We start from the raw sequence: 21,769 nt of genomic DNA on the forward strand, positions 1-21,769 counted from the left end.
CCTGCAGAGTCCGCTGTCACGGTGGGAGTGGGGCCCGTCCTCACTGCGCGTCGAGCCGCTGGAACCTGCCGAAGCCGGTTCCGGCGACCAAGGGGACCTCTTCCTTGTCTCAACCCGCGGCCGGTCTGGGACAGTCGCGTCAACCCTGGGAGCCCACATATCGCTACGAGAGCAATCACTGGCCTGGCAGGAGTCACCTGTCTTCCGCTCCATGCGCCGAGCAAACTTGGAAGCCTGCACTTTGGCTGCACAGTCACCAGCGGGCAACCGCACACTCAGTACCTCTTGCGAACGAGAGGCCGAGACGGAACCTGATGCAGCGGCAGAGCCCCTAGCACCAGGTGAGGAGGTACCGGTGTTACCCGGTACCCCTCTGGTTCCCGACTTCTTCTCCCTTGCAGTAGGAGAGACGGGCCCCACTCCCGAAGGAGCGGGAGGACCAGCGGAAGACGCCCCCGTCCCACCGGAGTGAGACGGGCCCTTAGAAGTTCCCAAAGGAGACTTCTTAGGGGAGAGGAGACAGCCTTCTTCTTCCTCAGCCATGAAGCCTTGGAAGCCGAAGGGGAAGAGGCGGCAGCAGACGACAACGACAACACCTTCCTCCTCTTCCTCTTCTTCTTTGTCAGCTTCCTCAGGACAGTCGTCAGATCCTCCACCCAGGACGGAGCCGGGGCTATTGCCGAAGCAACACAGCCCAGCTGCACCTGTCCGGAAGGACCTGCGACTGGGGCAGCAACACCACAGGCTGGAACGACATCGGCAGGGGCTGGGCCAGGTAGGACAGGTACAGCAGGAACGGCAAGTACAGCAGGAGGCGGGGCAGCGGCCAGCAACCTCCTGGGTACTGGTGGCAGGTCCAGGGGAGAGCTCTTGGGGCACCGGAAGTCAGGAGCTGAGGCGAGAGCAGCGAACCCAGGCGGCGGTGTTATGACCCTCCTCGGAACGCTGGAAAACAGCGTCTGCACTGCAGATGAAGGGGTCACCATAGTGATATGCTGAGTATACACCAGGTGAGGAGGGGCGGCATACCCTGGGGTCGATACGGTGGTGGTCACCGGTCCATGAGTCACTCGCCAGGTGATCCAACAGCCCCCGAATACTCGGTGTCCCCTGGAGACCCAGCGAGTGCGACACCTGGCCGAGATCGTCACCCGCAGCAATCGCACCTGAGGAAGCAAAAGTCGGGTTAGTAGGAGGGGTTCCCCCCGAGTACAATTGGATGTCGGGGTACCTAGCCCCCTCCTCCACGCTCGACGGATCGGGCGAAGAGGAGTGAGAACCCCCCCCCGAAGGGGAAGGAGCCATACGCAGGAGCCGAGATGGAGGGAGGAAAGATGTGTCCGTGACCAGGGGAGTAGCCGGAGAACTTTCCGATGACTCCCTGGCAGGCTTACGTTGCTTCCTCCTCCCCTCAAACCGCGCCCACTGCTCCTCCAACCACAAAACACAGATTTCACAGGGCTCGGCGCGAGAGCATTCGTGCCCCCGACACCAAGCACACAATTCATGAGGGTCTACCTCGGGAAAAGAGCGGAAGGCCCAACACACCAGGGCAAGTCCTGGGGGGGCGCTGGGAACTCTCCAGCTCACGAGAATCCATAATAGCTAAATTGCAACAATACAAGCACACGTACTTACAGTATTGAGAACAATTCACACAAAAGCAAACCAAGGTTTGTAGAAAACAAAGCACACGATGAAAGGCGGGCAGAGAGAAGTGGAGAACACGTCTGTCACCCAGCACGGCCGAATGCAAAGTGAATCTTCACCTCCCAGTCGAGCGGTGCGCTGACTGTCAGACAAGCAATTAACTACCGAACTCCCTTGTTCGAAGCTTACGACCAGTTCCAGCTGCCGCAAGTTACATTCCTATTGTTAAAGGACTGATGGTTTGTATTACGTATCGGAACAAACGTAAATTGACATTTTTTTTCTTTTTGTAAGGTGTTTTTACTTTACATGGAACCAGTGGTTATTCAGCAACGGGACCAATGACTTTACGTGACTTCCAAACCACGTCAAGAGTGAACTTCTATCACCAGAAATACACCTCTCTCGCACCTCAGTGGAATGACTGAGAATCGAACTCGCGGCCATCAAAGTGGCAGGCCAAGACCACACCAATCACGCCACTGATGCACTGATTTGGCTTCCAGGCTATCCAAGAACCTAAGTTAAAGAATTACATCAATAAGAGTAAATCATTAGGAACTTGACCTGAACTTTCCCAAGATGTATTTCTGGCGTAAACATTAATTATGGGGACTGCAATCAATATATTTTAAAACTTAGGTAGTTTCATCGGCCTCGGAAACGAAATCCTTCATTTCTCACAAGGTTGGCCAAAATCACGTTCTGGAGTCCATAAGAGGTCATAATAAAATCAATACTAAAAGTAAGAAAACTGTATTTACCAATAGTCAGGTACTTGAAAAGTTTATTACACAAAATTCATTAAAATTCATTTAAGAGTAAGTATAAACATGAAAAGAATATGCTCAGACTCATGTAGAAAAATAGTTGTCATATAAATCCAAGCATGCATTTACAAATTTTAATTAGATGCATTAAGTGAATGTGTAAGCCAGATCTATTCCAAAGGCCCCCCCCCAAAAAAAATATATATGAATACCATATAACCTTTCACTATGTTTTCATCATCACTATAGATCTTTACAATTACTGTACATACCTTCATTATCCTAACTTCTATTCTTAGCCCTAAATAATAATATTAATATAATGATGCACTGCATAAAGTACATTGTATTCATCATACAGCATTGTCTTACCAGATGTCCCCGACTCTAATGTACAGTTTAATTATTTAAATATAGTGCACCTCACAGTGCATGCAACAGACAGCATTTACCACTGCCAAATCACACAGGAATATTCCTGGACTCCACCATGGCTGACCTAAGGCTTTGTTCTTGAGTGAAGGCAAATGGGAAAGTGGAGGAGACCCTAACGTCAAGTTAACTGATATAGTTATAGGCTAGAGGTAGCAGAGGATAACCAAAGGGCAGAGAGCGATGAAGATGGCATCCTTTAAAGAATCGCTTCAGCCTCCAGCTAAGTCGCATTCTGTCCATTACATCTCGTCCACTTATACAATCAACTTTATATTTCTTACCCTAATTATAGCTGTTTGCAAACAAATCTTTGAATCTCAAGAATTACTACTGTGTTATTAGTAATAATTATAAGTTTGCTGAAAAAAATAATGACTGTGAGGACTGCTAATCAAAGTTTGGTTCCGCTTCAAAAAAACAAGACAACAATTTATAAACATCTCTAATATTTACACACAATAATTCAGCTTTATTAGACCAACAAGGCAGCAAGGTTTTAAATTTTTCTTAAATGGCAACATAAGGTACTGATATTCCAAATATCAGATGATGTGGGACACCACTTGGATGGCAGCCATGATCCAGACTATGTGAAGATAGCAAGCATTTGATAATTTATATTACCATATGTTTACCATTCATGTTCAATAAACACAATAAACATGTGAAATAGCACCCACTATCACAAAGGTTACAACATCCTAACACTATGCACTTCTATCCTTACAAAATAGTTACTTATCCTGAATATTTACCACTGTACTTCATCTCTGCAACCAATTTCTGACTTTGTAGAATACTGCATCTCTGTTATATTGACAAATATACCTTATAATACCATTTCTTGTCCAGTGTTACAATATTAAAACATGAGAATTAACAGAATATGAGGTAAAAGGAAGAATAGTCATTAAATCAGTATTGTGCATACATTAAAAAAGCTGAATATACCATTGAATGCTGCTTCAACAGAATGCATGATGTATCTGTCTAGTTAAGAAACCAATCAATGAAATTCACCACTAAGCACATTCTTAATGTTAATTCCAACCCTTAACTGATGAAATTCATATTCATAAAATAAACTTATTACAGCTTTTTTTGGCTTTGAAAAACAAAATTATTCAAGTTCCCACTCAGTGAACTTCATTACTCCATAAGAATACTATACTGTTTAAGCCTAAAAATGACACATTACCCATTTTTAGATTCATGAACACCGTATTAAATATCTGTACATCATTCTCAGCACATGAAGTGGGTTAGTATAAAAGACTAGACAATTAAATTAGTACATAGATAATGCCTTTAACTCTACATTAGGATTACAGTAAGAGTTGATAGCTTTCACTTACGCCAAACTCAGTTTTCACCGTTTGGCAATGTTGACTAACTTTTATATTTCTGGAATCAGTTTGATAACCTTTCTGCAAACTGCATACAATACTTTGTACTCAAACCCAAAACTTATCACTTTTACTTTAAATTGTAACCAATATGAAATATCCTTGAAGCACAGTCAAAATACTCGTACTGTAATACTTAAGTATGAAATGTTTACACGACTGCAAAAAATAATAAGACATAAAATACCATTCAAGAAAACAGGTCTTGCCCTTTACCCTAAAAAACACACACACACACACACACACACACACACATCAAGTCCCTGTTAACAGTGATGCAATTATGCTGAAGAACAGAATAACAATTTTAGGTAATGAACAGGTTTTCCCCATTGGATACTAAGATTGGTACAGAAGCATATTGGGTAGCTACTAGTATTACAAATGATCCGTTAGGTCCCAGTATGTGCTATATTTACCCAACCTTCCCAACAAAATACATACTGATAACAATAAAACTGAAGGCAACACTTTCCCCTGACATAGCGCCTCTGTCCCCAATTATGGTACCAGTTTAGTAAAGCTAATCACACCCTAGAATTGGGTGACCCTGTATATCTGATGATAATAAAAGATACCGGAACTGCTGAACTTTACAGAATTTGGACAGATTATCCATGGCTGTCATTTTGGGTTATCCAATTTATCCAATGGGTGCTAAGGTAGAATTATCACTGACAACAGGGAGTTCAATGTGATCACATCGTGTGATGGTGACATTGATTACTCTCAAAATGTGCTGCTCCAATGCTCCACTATAAGAAAACAAGTAGGCATGCACACAAAAGTAAGCCCACATGGGTAATCTTGTCAAAAACTCTCAGTACCAAGAATTGCTTGATTATTATTATGTAGTTTCACTGGATGGAAGGGTAAAACTACCTAATATAACATTCTTTGTTCTTAAAATATATTAGAAAAAACATGGGAAGAAGCAAGAACAAACAAAAATTTTGTCACTGTTGAGTATTCTGAAATAGGTAATATTTGATTATTTTCTTAGCATGCTAAAGACTCATGTACAATGCCCAAAATGTGACATTAAAAGCAAAACTAAAAAGCTTTGTACAATGTGAAAACTTACAGATTTCACAGGCACTTGACTTAAAAAGAACTCACAAAACAGGATCATAAAATGATTCTCCACCTTGTTGAATATCTTATGATACAAAAAAGTAAGGAGTTCCAGAATACATAAGGACAACTTGCACTTACTTTCAAAGTAAGTAATGTTTCTTTTACTTTCCAAAATGAAAGTAAGGCATAAATCTTAATCTTAGTCTCTGTCTGTGAAGAATAAGCTAATGAAAAACCACATAATAATGAAAAGCCTAATGAACTGGTTCCATAGACATTACAAGACTTTTGTAAAAAGAATGAAATTGGATGACCTGTCAATCAGCAATCAATGAAATCACCTAGGGGTTACATTGCATTTCAATACCAGTTTGAACCTATATACTGGAGACATGCACCAAATAACACTAACATAACGTAAAGTATTTTCAGTTTCTTAACAGCCACAGTTAATGGTTTGATACACACTGATACATATAAAGCTGCTAGCTACCTAGTCCTTTGAGTATACGGACTTGTTTTTCTTGAGAAATGCAAAAAATTAGCGAGTGGCAGAATTAAAGAATAAAATTGATAACCTCACATGACAACAACTAAAGACGAGACTACATTAATATCAAGGCCTTTAAAGTACTCTTACTTGATGGCACATGAGATAATTCAGATATTTTTGTAAAATTAAGAGGCAGTACAAAATTCTCTTACATTTAATACATGATTTTCATTGCAATAGCAATTAAAAGCAGTAACTAGAAAAGGACAGGTACAACACAAGTAATTAATACTTTGTTATTAAGATTTGATCAAGTTCATGGCTATAGACCCCTGTTATAATAAATGTAGCTTTGAGCAGCCACATTTATTATAACAAATAAATTTAATTAGCTACCAAAAATGAGACTGATGCTATACTGGATATTTAATTACATTATGTCTAGTATCAGAACCCAAAGTTCCAAGTGAAATTAAATAGAAAAAGACTTACCTACAAAAGACACATGCTCATTACACAGGCAAGTGATATATCTTTACTAAGTATAAAGAAAATACCACAGAGTAACCTTCATGTGAATTTGCTATAAACCAATAAATGATCTGAGTTGTGTGAAGGAATGATTTTGTAATATTCAATACCAAAAGCAATCTCAATCTGCAATTTATGCAATGGACCAGCCATCATCAATTCTGATATTCAGACACACAAGTAGTGTGCCCCAGATTTTAGTATCTGCTACATTGACAAAAAAATATATACAGAAATATTTGGCATATGACCGGAACAAAAACGTGCCTTTCACAAACATAATTCCGCAGGCAAAATTTTATAATTCTTTCAAATAAAATGCTCGAAACCAAAGTAAGGCAAATATTAATGATCACTGATGTGGGTTTAGAATACATTTATAAACCATAAAAAATATTTCATTCCATGCACAAATATGTAACTCTCTTTCGTATATAGTATTCTTGAATCATGTAAGATTGCACTCAAAAGCACCCAATTTCAACTGTCAATATTAGATTTTAATTTTATTTTAGCCTTATAAAGGAACACCTTTCAAAACTGACTCTTCATTGAGTCTATGAAGAGAAACCAGATTGAACATAAAGATCCAAAGACAAATAAGTAACAAAAAATTATGACAGATCTTCCATCCATTACCAATCATTAAATAAGTGAAACAAACCTAACCACACCTGTTGATCAATAAAAATTACTTTGAAAATGTGAAAAAAATTTTATACTAAACATACCCAGAAGAATGTACTGTCTCTTCTGGGACCTGAAGGGTATGGGCCTTACTAATTAAAACTAAGTTTACTACCAGGTCCTTTAGCTTTCATTGACCTTGTTATTCTCATGCATGGAGAATAATCCTTGTGCACAATCGGGGAATTCTGCATGCGCTCCCGCAATACTGCAGATGAAAGCACTTTCTCCTTATGAGCTGCAATAAAAAATATTCATATAATTTAGCTCGTCCACCACATCTAAATGCTATTGTTACACAAGTATAGAGAAAACAAAATGAAAATAATTATATCTTTAATTAAAAATCCTCAAAGTGGCACAAGTCTTCAAATGGAGAAACAAATCCACAGTTATGTACATATATTTAGATTTAAAACTATAAGGATAGCTTTTTGGGAAAGCTTTCCTTATAGTTTTAAATCTAAATATATGTACATTTACAGAACTGTAGATTTGTTTCTCCAATATCATTACCATCTGATGGCAATACCATAATACCTGTGAAAACTGAACTCCATCCTCACATTTATTGCACAAAACATTTAATTTTGTATTCCATTATAGCATCAGCAGCTCAGTTATTAACTCCATGCCTGTAAGAATAAATACTGACTTGACTTGATCTCATGAAATTTTGGCCATAATGCAAAGCACTAAGGCACTTTCAGCGTTTCTGACAAAAGTGATGGATTAAAATGCATGTTGTTTTATTTCCACGTTCTATTTTATTAATACGTTATATATCAAACAACACTATTTGTGTGCCATACATAAATATTTCAACAATAATTTTCTAAAAAGTATCCAATCATGTTTTCCCAGAACTTTGTTCCTAGTATGCTTTAAAAATCAATATTGCACAGAATGCATCATCATCTAACAAACACCTTTTAGTAATGAGAAAACAAAGTAAACATTTGCAAAGAAACTCAAGACAAAGTAGGAAAAGAAAAAAAATCCATCAAATGATAAAATTAAAGTAGGAATACAATTTTTCTCATTCACAGATCTATCTCATTCTGCACCACAACCACACAAGATAACAAAAAGAAAAAACAAAACAGATATTGCACAATACAACAGCCACACTTCTAGATTCTCAAAGAGCATACCTATAAGATTTGAACTAAATTGAAATGTAAATATTGTATTGCAGCAAGAAAAAGTGAAAGCAGTCGGACAGCTAGGTAGGAGGAGACGAAAAGCACCAAACAAATTCATTTGATCATTCTAAGTCTTACCTGGAGAAAAAAATCTATCCTGTCTGGTGGTTTCTGCCAACTTCTTCACTGGTGTGACAACTTTGAAAAAACCAGCATCAAAAACAGCCTTATCTGGGCTTTTGACACCTGCAACATACACAATACAACGCATATAAATGCACAAAAACCCATTCATATACTTAAATAACAATTTCAGTGCTTGTAAACACTGACTATTGATTGATTTCTGGGAATTAAAATACAAAGTAATTGGATAAATATATATGTCTTTGTTTCATTCAAGAGAAGTTCAAGCCTATAATCAAAGAAGCTTTTTCTAACTAACATGTAGGCTGCAACAGTATATATTCTGTTAATGCAAAACTAAAGGAATATAAATTGAAATGAAACCCTGAAAGCACAATACAAAATGAAAGAACAAATACACAGAAAATTAGCTCGTCTTTCAATCAAGTCTACACAATATGAACAATCTAAACTCAATGTGTTCTGTTTTTAAGCTATAAGTAGGAGTTTTTGATAATTAACTATATTCAGTGCTTAAAAACTCTTAGTTAGTGGTACATAAGATCACCTGTTCTTGCCTCACAAGATTTTAGACAATCAAACCTAACTGGTTTGAGAATTTCTACTGCATTGTACATTAAAAACTTCTTATGTCTTCTTAATCATGACTAATTGTTTTCAGAAATTCTAACGTATCATACATTAAAAAATTTAGATGTCATCTTAATCGTGACTACTCATTTCACCTAATGCACTGTCAACTAGTTCATTCTAATTTTTGTATGTCTTATCACGGTATTTTCTTTTCACTTGCCAGTTTCATTTCTTAGTTTGCTTTTAGGTTTTCATTTCCCCAACCATACTGTGTTTAAAGAGTTCCAGGAACGAAATAAGTACGTTTTTCTTAGGGTTGCTTGTCTTGTAAATTACAAAACCTATGTTTTGCTATGAAATGGCACCTATGAAAATGGCTAGTGTGCAGATGGCATCAAAGCACAACTTGAAGTTTACAGTGGTTTAAATAACATAGAATTAAGAACTGTAATGCATAATATTTCAAGCAATTACGTCCAATTTAGAGTCGTCCTCTTACTGATGATAATGATCTTTATCAGACAATCTTGAATACATTAGTCATGGTTACAGCTCAAGAGGAAAATGCAAATAACCGGAGGAGGTTTTAGAAATGTTTACCATGGTCTATTTGCAGACACCTAAGTTAAGTATATCTTAGTTTTACCAGACCACTGAGCTGATTAACAGCTCTCCTAAGGCTGGCCCAAAGGATTAGATATTTTTACGTGGCTAGGAACCAATTGGTCACCTAGCAACAGGACCTACAGATTATTGTGGGATCCGAACCACACTAAATCGAGAAATGCAGACACTTGCGAGACTGACATTTTTATATCCAAAGAAATCACTGCCCCAGTAATAGGCATAGACAGCTATTAGATGGAGGTTAGTTACACAATTAATTAAATTTCAAAACTATGGTAACAATTTCCTTTAAGTACATAAATCAAAGGCTGTAATGAATATGTTCATTTAACTCGACTAACTTCTGGATGCCTTACCTTTTGGGGTACTTGGTGCTACAGTCTTGTTTTCTTTATCTTCATCATCTGAAGGCTTACGAATTGTAGTCTGAATTCCTCCTGGGACAGATTGTGTGCCGTCCTGTTTTGGAGCAGCTGCATCCTGCAGTGAGAATCATTGTGAATTAAAAGAAAAAAAATGAGAGAGAGAGAGAGAGAGAGAGAGAGAGAGAGAGAGAGAGAGAGAGAGTTACAAGGATTAGGATGTCTCAAAGACTTGTTAGTCCATCCAAGGAGATTGTGTGCTCACTTATCTGTAGGAGCAGGTTTTACTGTGCATTCACTGTGTCCTAACGATTTTGTCTAGCTTTCTTTTAAACTCTTCCACAATGTTCCTGTTTACAACTTCTGGTGGCAGTTTATTCCACATCTTACATATCTTGTATATAAAGAAGTTCCCACAATGGGATGTGTTGTATTTCTTCAGTTCATTTCCATCCATTATTTCTTGTCTGGTTTTTGTTTAATGTAAATAGGTTACTGTAGGTACATGAAAAAGACGCATTTCACATGTACCAGTATTATTATGTTCAAACATTATTTCACATGTTGCGCGCCATTAGAGTATCCCATGTTAAGTCCAGTAATATGATATGGCAACATTTAAGTATTGGCAACATTGTAATTATTGCCTTCGTGAGGCAGTCTCGTCTCATCTGTCTGTTTGTTTAGCTGGCTACTCTTTGTCCCCTGGATCTTGTATATATTTCTACAATAGACATTTAGAACCTACATTTAAGTTGTGTCCTTGCCCCTCCACTTAAGGTTAAGGAGTTTACCAACACATACATGGCGCAGTGAACTTTGGAAGTGTCGTATTGTGTGAAGTTTATCAAGACTTGGACATCGGGAACCGGACGGTCATCGCCATATTGGATGAACGTTCAATTCAAAAGTGCTTTCGTGTCCCAACTGATTTATTCCATGTCGTGTGCAGTGTAGTGCCTCAAGTACTCAGTGAAGTGTTGTGCAGTGCATTGTGCTTTTATAGTGCCTTTTTTGTGTGCTCAGTGATTTGTTATGTCATTTTATTGAGTACCCATTTATTCTGTTGTGGCTTTGCCGGAGCACCGACTGTCACACCCGCACTCATGCCATGTCACGGGATGACTGAGTCGACTTGGCAACGTCGCCTTGGATGTGAGCTGCCGTAGGCAGACACTATCTCTCAACAGTCCCCTCGTTGGCTGACGTATTTCTCGCACATACGCACACACTCACGCTTCAACGAATTTTATTTATTATTCTTGTATCAGACGTTTTGGAATAATTTTAATAATTTTGTTGAAACTTTATTCTTGCGCACTGCACATTGACAATAATGACGGACTCGAAAGGTACGCCTGCAGACCATTTAGAAGAGCCCACAGAACAGTGGCAATCCAGCAATGTGGGCGCCCACACTCTGAGTGTTGGGGGAGTGTTGGAGCATCCAGTCTCTCCCTCCCCACCACTCTTAAGCCCCCGCTACCAGCCCCCATCTACCTCTCAAGCTACTGGGACAGATTTCCTCGCTTTGATTAAGTTTTTAGAGGAATCTCGCTTGTTATGAGGATGAGAAGAAGAAGAAGGGAAGATGAAACAAGAAGACAAGACAGACAAGTGAAGAAGAAAGAAGAAGGGCGGGAACAAGAAGCAATCGCCATTAGAGAAGATGATCTTAGAAGAGAAGAGGAGAATGCAAGGTTTACTGCCCTCATTCAAATCTTGCACCAATCATCCATTCTCATTCAGGTACCCTTTACACCTGGCACAGAGGTGGTTTCGAACTCCAGTCAACCCTCTCTTCCACCACCACAGAAAGCAACCGCGCAAACGCCACCCCACTGAAGGCAGATGCAACATTCCAGATGTTCAGGGAATGGAGACGTCGGTGGGATGACTATGCTGTCATGTGGATCTTTCTAAGCTTCCACGGGTGAAAAGCAAATGATCCAGATGAGGATGTGTTTAACCCTGGAAACGCAGCGTGTTTTAGAACACAACACACTTCAAATAGCTCCCTCTACAGATAAGCCTGTAGATGAAGTCCTGGACGCCTTACAGTCACATATAAAGGGTTTAAGGAATGAAGTACTTCGCCGAAGAGAGTTACTTAGCTGCAAGCAATCGGAAGGAGAATCTTTCGCTGATTTCTATGTGAAACTTCGACGCCTTGCGGAAGAAGTTGATTTATGCCCAGGTACCACCGTCGGCATGTGAAGAGACCCAACTCGCTGAAAATGATTATCTTGATGGGCATTCGAGACGCGGACTTGGTTCAGAAGTTGATCGCCTTGGATGCCAATTCTTCTTTGCAAGATTTCATCACCACCTGTCGGTTGTATGAGGCGGCTAAAACTGCAACTTCTGCCATACGTGCCCCACCCAATCAGCTGTGTGCTGTTTCGGCCTACAAGAGAAGCAAGAAGTCAAGCGGAAAGCATCCACCTTCGCCGAAACCTCGAACCCAGCAACTTGTGCCAGTACTGTGCTCGGTTCAGCATGATCAAGACAAATGCCCTGCGGCCAACAGTTACTTGTAAAAGCTGCGACCGCGTTGGCCATTGGTCCAGGACCATGAAGTGTCCTGCCCAGCAAGGTCCAGTGCCGTCTGTGTCACCGCATTGGACACTTCGATCAAGTGTTGTAGGGAGAATAAGAGAATCTTCGTCAGGACAGATCTTCAAGCAACAGTGCCTGCCTCTTGAGTCAACAAATCGCAAGATTCAAGGACCAGCTGTCGCGCCTAGGATCGCCTCGCACCATTTCCAAGACGCCCAAACCTATCTGTGTCTCTTGTCGTTGGCGATGTTAAGTCTGCATTAAAATGTTACCAGACACAGGTGCCGATATGTCACTGTTATTGGAAAGCAGCAGCTCCGTTGGACACATTGGGTATCTCCAGGAGCTGTTTGCAGACGCCTCCGCAAAGTGCGACGTTCACCGCGGATGGATCTCCAATGTCACCTGCTCTGGGTATATTTATTATTATTAATAGGTGTTAGTTTTTTCCAGACCTCTGAGTCTCGAGTAGACTCTTCTCGGGCTGGTAGCTCTGGGTATGTTAAACAAGCTACCTTACACTAGGCAAGCGATCCTGTCTCGCCAGGATTCAAGTGCATGAAAATGTGGAATTTCCACTTTTATCCTATGGTCATTGTGAGGAACTGGCCATAATATCTCTGATTTCCCTAAACCTATTTTAGAGGTCAAACACGTTAATAGAGTCAAGGAGCTACCCATCTCAGCTACCACATCACCTTCAGCAGCAAAGGAATACTTTCTTCAAGAGTTTCAAGATGTTGGTCTCGAAAGAAGAGTTGAAGACAGCTCCTCTCAAGCCTATGGCTGGTCCTCCCATGAGAATCCACTTAAGGATGGGTGCAGTGCCTTTGCCATCCACACCCCAAGACAGATTCCATTCGCTTTTAAGGACCAAGTCAAAGAAGAGCTTGACTCCATGGTGGCCCAAGGATAATCAAACCTGCTGGTGATGACCCGTCAGTTTGGTGCCACCCTCTCGTCGTCGTTCCCAAGAATGGGACAGGAGTACGAATCACTGTCGATCTGACCAAGTTGAATAGCCAGGTTTCTGTCCAGCCCATCCTTCACCCACACCCTACGCCGCTATTCGCAGTGTAGGCCCGAAGGCTCGTTATTTCACCACAGCTGATGCTCTCTATGGTTACTGGCAGATGGAACTGGCAGAAGAAGATCAGCATTTAACCACCTTTATTACGCCATATGGTCGGTTCATACATTGCAGAGGACCGATGGGCTTCGCAGCTACTGGAGACGCCTTCTGCTGCGAGGTGATATGGCCCTTCAAGGTGTCCAAAACTGTGTTAAGGTCATAGATGACCTTCTCCTCCACGACGAAGACTACGCTACACACCTTCATCGTATCCACGAAGTGCTCACCCTGGTGCCGCAAGTTTTGGGATCACACTCAACAAGGATAAATTTGTGTCGTCTGCACCCTCCGTTAATTTCTGTGGGTACAATCTCTCAGGAGACGGCATCTCAGCTGATAAGCAGAAAGTCAGTGCCATCAAGGATTTCCCAACCCCTGCTAACCTGACAGACCTCAGATCGTTTATGGGATTGGTCAACCAGTTAGCGGAGTTCACGCCTGACATCTCCATTGCAGCCCAACCTTTACGTCCCCTGATGACGTCCCACAAGGAAGAACATTTGTTTGGACCCCCGACCATGATGAAGCATTTCAACGTGTCAAGTTAAGCTCTCACCAGTCCACCAGTTCTCGCCCTCTTTGACCAGACCTACCTGTTGTTCTTCAGACGGACGCTTCACGCCTCCACGGCATTGGATATGCCCCCTCCTGCAGGACCATGGTAATGGACACCTGCGTCTAGTTCAGTGTGGTTCTCGGTTTCTCGCTGACGCAGAGCACGATATGCCACCATCGAGCTTGAGATGCTAGCCGTTGTCTGGGCAATGTCGAAATGTAGGCTATATTTAGCAGGCCTACAGAATTTTACTCTGATGACGGATCACGGCCCCTCATATATCTGAACAGTTATACGCTGGATGCCATCGAGAACTCTCGTCTCCAGCGCCTCAAGGAGAAAATCTCGCCCTACATCTTTACAGCTGTGTGGCGTGCGGGTTAAGTTGCTGTGCATCCCTGGATGCATTGTCTCGCGCCCCAGTCAGCCACCCACACAGGAGGAAGAGATCTCGGGTGCTTCTTCCGCTGCTCATCTTCGAACTGTCATGGCTGTGAACGCCGTTACGCTTTCAGACGAGTCTCCAATCAGGATCCCGACAGGATACTTCAGGATCTTCGTGATGCAGCGAAAGCAGATCCTGCGTATACTCATCTACTCGATTGTGTCACATCAGGATTTCCTCGCAACAGATATGACCTTCACAATTCCTTACTTCCTTATTGGAAACTATGTGAAGATCTCTACGCCGATGGTGACCTTGTCCTGTATGGAGCAAGGGTTGTAGTTCCTGCCGCTCTCCGTCGTCGCACCTTGTCCCACTTGCATGACAGCCAACAGAGGTGTGGAAGCAACCAAGCGCAGAGCAAGGCAGTCAGTTTTCTGGCCTGGCATTGACTCTGTTATTGCCAACACAGTCAGAGCTTGTGAGGCATGTCAGACATTGCAGCCATCTCAGCCGCAGGAACCTCTAATGAATGACGACAACCCGACAAGACCCTTCGAGTCCGTCTCAGCCGACTTCTTTGTTGCAGGGAAGTCTTTCCTCGTCGTCGTCGATCGCCTGTCAGGATGGCCTGTTGTCGCACCTGCCAAGGCGATACTACCGCTTCAATACTATCAGGATCTTCTGCCGCTATTTCCGTGAAGTTGGTGTCCCCCTTCGCTAAGGACAGATGGAGGCCCCAATTCACCAGCGCAGAGTTCAAGGATTTTATGAAGCGATGGGGAGTTCGACACATGGTAACCTCACCCCCACTACCCCACAATCGAATGGTCACGCTGAAGCGCTGTGAAGTCGATCAAGCACCTCATCCTCAAAACAGCCCCATCTGGCAACATTGATTGTGAAGCATTTGACCGAGGCTTATTGGAGCTCAGAAATACTCCTAACTTTACTGGACGCTCTCCTGCCCAGATCCTGTATGGCTGTCCTCTCAGGTCATGTATCCCTGCCCACCCTCAAGCATTCTCCAAGGAGTGGCGGGTCAAGACCGAAGATTGTGACCGCCGTGCTGCCGCTCGTTACAAGCAGGTAAAGACCAAGTACGACAAGCATGCCCACCCCACCCCTTACCCACGTTGAGTGTCGGACAGCAAGTTCGGATTCAAGACCCGACACCTCTCATCGTTGGACAAAAGTTGGCACTGTCATGGGTCATGACAGGGTCAAAATTCGTCTCCCTAGTGGTCGTGTGTGGTGGCGTAATCGTCGTTTTCTTGCCTGGTGCACCCACTAATAGTGACCCCTTTCTCCCTGTCCCTGTGCCCTAGCCAGGCACTAGAAAGAGAGTCCTTAGTCAGTATTCCTCCATTAAACCCACGTCGTTCCCAAAGACTCATGGAAAGGAGTCCGCTCGAGAATGCACTACGAGCGTGAGGGGGAGGGAGTGTAGGTACATGAAAAAGACGCATTTCCACATGTACCAGTATTATTATGTTCAAACATTATTTCACATGTTGCGCGCCATTAGAGTATCCATGTTAAGTCCAGTAATATGATATGGCAAAACATTTAAGTATTGGCAACATTGTAATTATTGCCTTCGTGAGGCAGTCTCGTCTCATCTGTCTGTTTGTTTAGCTGGCTACTCTTTGTCCCCTGGATCTTGTATATATTTCTACAATAGACATTTAGAACCTACATTTAAGATGTGTCCTTGCCCCTCCACTTAAGGTTAAGGAGTTTACCAACACATACAGTTACTGTCTACTTTACTTTTGTTATACCTTTCAGTATTTTGAGAGAGAGAGAGAGAGAGAGAGAGAGAGAGAGAGAGAGAGAGAGAGAGAGAGAGAGAGAGAGAGAGAGAGAGAGAGAGGCATTAGTAAGCTCTAAAATTGCATAAGCTGCCACCTGTAGGTATGTCTATGAACATAACATCTATTGCCATGGTTAGCAATCTTATTGTTAACCAACGAAAAATGTCCTATAAACATAAATTTCACCTGCTCTGGGTGAGCACTGAACATACTAATGGATTTTCCAGGGGAGATTTTAGGATGTCAGGAGCAGATGTCAAAACAATTTTTTTTAAAACTGTGGCATTAATTTTTTTTTAATTCATCAAAAATGTTGACAGGGATGTTAATTCTCAGACTTTTATTTTATTCCATAAAAATTCCATCCTCTTGTACTTAAAACTTGATGCAATCTAAAACAGTTGTCTTCTTTCACTAGAAACAGGGATTGGACGCCTTCTGGCGATGCCATTTTTTGCACTTTAGGGGGGCATGTCTACCAAACTTCAAAGAGAAACGAAGGTAAAAGTTTGTCATCTTCTTTCCCTACAAGCTTGTCCCTATTCCCTCTTTGTATCATTTTTAATTGTCCTAGTAACTAACTCAAACTGCTGTATGTACTGAATAACATTATAAATTTATGACCTGGTGATACAAACAAATACTCACACCTAAAACATGGTGCAAAAAAACACCACTATCCAAATGACTTCTACACAACTTGATACTAAATAATCAAAACCAATACTCCCTGGAGATATTCAAATTGGCAAGTCACATATATGATCTGTGAAAATACTTATTCACTATCTTACTTCTTAGATTTAAATATATAAGTTTTTAACACATACTAACCTTGAGTTTCTGTCTAGCAGCAAGAATATGTGCCCTCATACCACTGCTTGCATTTTTGTTGAATACCTTGGGTTTGGCTGGTCCATTCAGCAGTTTCACTACTGGGGCTTTCTTCTGTAAGACAAGAACAAAATTCAAATTAAACAGTGATGTGCTTTGATCATAAGTTTCAACATTATCCAAATACATACTCAATAGATAAAAAAAAAACTGTTTTAAATACCTCTTCCCAAGTTTAAGTTATGTATCAACTGCAAAGCTCTAAGTATTAATACCACAGAATTTCAAAATGAAGGTTTGTCTAATGAATTTTCCTTTTCTTTAATCTTACTGTAGTGGCATTTGGAAAGCGGGCTTTTACAAATGAATTTTTGTTTTTTCTGTTGTGATGTTTTTTATGTATATTTGATCATTTTAGTTGCGAATGTCTCGTGTAAATATTTCTTTCTTCTTAATTTACTTGCAACTTGCATGAGTGTTGGGGTAGAGTGAGTGGCTCCCCTTCACCCAACCTGTGGTAGGTTTCATCTGGTTAGGATCCTTCCCCTATCAGAAGCAACATCGGGAATAGTTATCTACTGACAGGAACTGAGGTGGAAATAAAAGTGTATTGACAACTAACAAATCGGTTGAACAGCTGGTGAGACCACATCCATTTTTATGTTCCATTCAAAGTTGTACACAGCAGTTACTTAAGATAATGTGTCCCAAATGGGATGGGGATCAGAGAAGGTGCTTAAATATCTGTAAGATGACTTTGTTGGAATAGGATTTCAGATTCTTATTAGTAATAAATGAAGTGCTTTTGTGTAGAAAAGACTGCATTAAGAGAAAGTGATTTTCTGCCCTCAGTTTGGATGTTACAGCTAAAATAAACTCTGTGGTCATCCAAAATTTTTTATAATGATTGACTTTCATGACTGCCACTGGATTATTCTGAAATGAAATGCTGTGAAAGATAAGGAACTATTTTGGGACATAAGCCAGAGTTGGAAATTTGTCGATAATATTTTGATTATTGGTAGTATCAAGTTAGGCTAGATTAAGTATAGGAAGATTGTTTTGATAAACTGTAGTTGTTAGCAGGAAATAAGTCAGGTTAAGTAACTTGTGACAAACGTAAATAAAATTAGGATATGGTTCTGTTTGAAGGTCTTTGAACCACTGTAATATTAAAGGTTATTATTATTAAAGTGAATTTTCTTACTAACCTCTAAATTTGTTCTGACATCTCATTTCCAATAGTATTGGAAAAAGCCCCTTATCCACCAACTTCCACCAAATCTAAGTTCTCAACTATGCCCTTTCTTCGTAATCTTTTGGGCCGAGTCCCTGGTTAACACCCTGCTACTTTCATAATTCTTAACTAACTGTCCTCTATCATTCTTCCCATACTGTCTAATCATCTCCACCTATTTCTAGCCAATGAAAACCATTCTCTGAGCTACTTTAGTATGAAAGTACATACTGTACTGTTTTGGGTTTATCATTCTTTACTTTAAAAAATTCTAAATGTTGCTGTGGAGACAACTTGTGATGCTTCTATTAACAGGAACTTGGATATACTGTCTTGAAAACTCCAGAAAATAAATCATAGGATAACAAAAAGATCAACTCCTTTTCATACCAATGGAACATTGCAGCCAATATTATAAAATAGTACATATATGTAATTCCTCACCTTGACTTCTACTGGAGTTTTTGGTTTTGAGACTTCCCAATTATTGGTCTTGAGGTCTGACAGCTGCAAAAACTTCTTCTTGACGTCTTCAACCTGAAATGAAATACAACTCTTTTTAAGATACTGTTCTTTTACTTGACAGTAACACTGGTGAAACAGAAATAAACAAAAATTTTGTTTACAAGGTTTAATACAAACCATATGCGAGCACTTAACCAAATCATTACACAGATATTAGCTGATGGTTCTTCTGCAGCTAATAACCAGAGTAATTTAATTAGGATCTGAACCAAAAGTGTCTGCTTTAATCAGCCTTCAAAAGAGATGCAACTGTACATGCATATATGTCTTAAGGATAAATTTCTAAAAATGTACAACAAATCTGATGGAACAGTATGTATAAGGGAAATGAAAAACAACTTGGGCAATTATTGACATTGCTATCAGGCTATGTTTAAAATTAAATAAACAAAGTAGTGCTGTTAACAAAAAATTACCTGAAAATAAACAATATCCCAAAATCCTTGTAAGTCCTGGCAAGTAGTTTCCTTCTCACCTCTTTTAAATTCACAGTCATCAATTAACCCTGAAAACTGTACAAATCTCTCCCTCATCAATAACTCAGCCTGGCCTGAAACAGATTGGGAAAATTATAACTTGTAGAGAAATACTGAAACTAATAGTTTTACAGCTTACAATATTTAGTTGTGGCATGATCTGTTTATGAAAAAAATTAAATACCGATATATTGCATATGACACCCTAAAGAGCATGAATCCATAGCATTTACGCCAAAGCCATGAAGACTCAGATTTTATTTATACCAAACTAAAATATCATAAAATGTTTTACAGCTCATAAATTTAGCCATCAATTCTTCACTCAAGATCCACTAGATTCTTACAACCTAGGGCTACAGAAATTTTTAGTTTCTGTAATATATGCATAGACCATTAAGCTGCAAAATAAACTGACATTGGAGAAAAGAAATTGAGATCAACAACCAAAACACGAAATGTGGCTTAATCAAAACCTCCGACATCATTTATGTCAACTTACCTTTGGATCTATTTTCTCTTTAGTGCTATAGTGCGATAAGAATACATAATTTAGCATCTAGTTATTTGAATGCTATATAGCATTTTCCAGTTATCCAGCATTAAAACTAACAAATTTATTGAAACTTCAGTCCGAAAATCAATTTCATATAACAATATCATATGGAAGTAGGTCAATTTCATGCTCTACATGAATGATCAAAACACTTAATTGCTTACCTATGGCCACCAAAATATCACCTTCTACAGTTTGAGGAGCATCCTGCAATTTGCAGATTTCTCGCCATTGCGAACAGTGCCCTTCAAGAACTTCTCTTTCACTCTTCAAAAGATTTCTGAAGTAGTGTACGTTTAACGGATTTTCAACATGGACCATCTTGAAGATTTCAATCTGTAAAAAGATATAAAGTACTATAGTTACTATACAGAATGAGAAAATAGGATTACAAAAAAAAAAAAAAAAAAAAAAAAAAAAAAAAACCGACTAGACTAGTTCATATGATGCTTTCATATAGTAGGGTAAAAAACCGCATGGTACAGGGGTGGACCATGTACGATCATTGTGTACAACCCCCAAAAAAGTACATTTTAAAGCGTCCTGACATCGGAGATGGCATCAGACGCGAACTTCTTGATGGTGAGAAACGGAGCTAAAGACCTCTACTCCAGTGTCAGGACGCGTTATAATGTACTTTTCTTGGGGTTGTACACATTGATCGTACATGGTCCACCCCTGTACCATGCGGTTTTTTACCTACGTATCACACTATGGTAACAAAACTTCAATCTTTTAAATGGTATACTTAAAGATGTAATTGTATTGTTTTCACCAATCAAATATCAAGTAAAATAGGGTCTTCCTCGCGATTACGATGCAATTGTTTACCCTAGTAGGCTATAACCTAGTAGCTATTTCCAAAATGACCAGACCTCTCTGGTGGGGCTGTTTGGGTCCCCGCCCATGTGTGATTGTTTAATCTCTGCACATCTGGCAAATTTATAACAACAACAGAGAGAAAACCATTTCTCCCAAAACAGAATTTAGAATTGCGACCAATGAGGTCATTCAGTGCTGAAAAGGAAATTGATATAGTAAAAAGGTTTGAAAATGTAACGGGAAGAAAGCCTAGCAACTTGCTATGAAATTAGGATAGGGTGGACAGTAAGATGGAAGAAAGAGAATACGAACGGAGTTGCAATAAAAGAAACGAAAAGGGCTGCAGCTACGGGGCCGAAGGGACGCTGCAAAGAACGTTAAGTAATGATGCCTGCAGTGCAGGGCATGTGGCGCACTGACGGCATTACAGCCTTAAAATATATAAATTACTCCTGTTGGGCGTAGTATGGTTACGATAGGCTAGCTAGGAGGCTGACGGAAAGTTACCTATAAAAAACGAACATTAAAGCTACATAAAGCTAGAACTTCCTATGTGACAAAAATAAATCTAATTGTACCAAAGGCTTCTCCATGTCACTTTAGGATTATAATAATAAAATAATAAACGTTATAATTACGAATGACCCTCCATCATGAACTCTACATCACCAGATGCCAAGCTTAGCATAGGTAGTATTATATTTCGGCCGCCAAAAGCTTTCGCAGCAATATAATGATCAAATTACCTTTTAAATATACCTGAGTTTACATTACATGTAACCGATGTCATCATGGACGCATTACACACAGTTTATCTACAAAAAATGAGAGAAATTACCAAATATGTCGGGGGAGAAAACGCCTACACACCAATTTCAAACTTGTGACGTCACTAAATGTTGTTTGAGATAGCAGCCAATCAAAACAGAGCTTGGGTGCATTTGAAGGGATCGTTAATATACGATCT

General features: G+C 40.2%; 1 protein-coding gene across 1 annotated transcript; it reads right to left on the reverse strand.

Annotated features, from left to right (window-relative positions):
* Positions 1–2,390: 2,390 nt before the first annotated feature.
* LOC135194953 (disks large-associated protein 5-like) lies at positions 2,391–21,736 on the reverse strand. Its single transcript, XM_064221183.1, has 8 exons — positions 21,641–21,736; positions 20,145–20,316; positions 19,365–19,498; positions 18,868–18,960; positions 17,187–17,300; positions 9,898–10,021; positions 8,333–8,440; positions 2,391–7,287 (listed from the first exon to the last, which is right to left on the reverse strand). The coding sequence occupies exons 2-8, from the start codon at positions 20,299–20,301 to the stop codon at positions 7,142–7,144; spliced, it is 876 nt and encodes a 291-aa protein (XP_064077253.1). The 5' UTR covers positions 20,302–20,316; positions 21,641–21,736; the 3' UTR covers positions 2,391–7,141.
* Between the last annotated feature and the right edge of the window lie 33 nt (positions 21,737–21,769).

The sequence above is a fragment of the Macrobrachium nipponense genome, chromosome 15, assembly GCF_015104395.2.
Source record: "Macrobrachium nipponense isolate FS-2020 chromosome 15, ASM1510439v2, whole genome shotgun sequence".
Classification (NCBI taxonomy): domain Eukaryota; kingdom Metazoa; phylum Arthropoda; class Malacostraca; order Decapoda; family Palaemonidae; genus Macrobrachium; species Macrobrachium nipponense.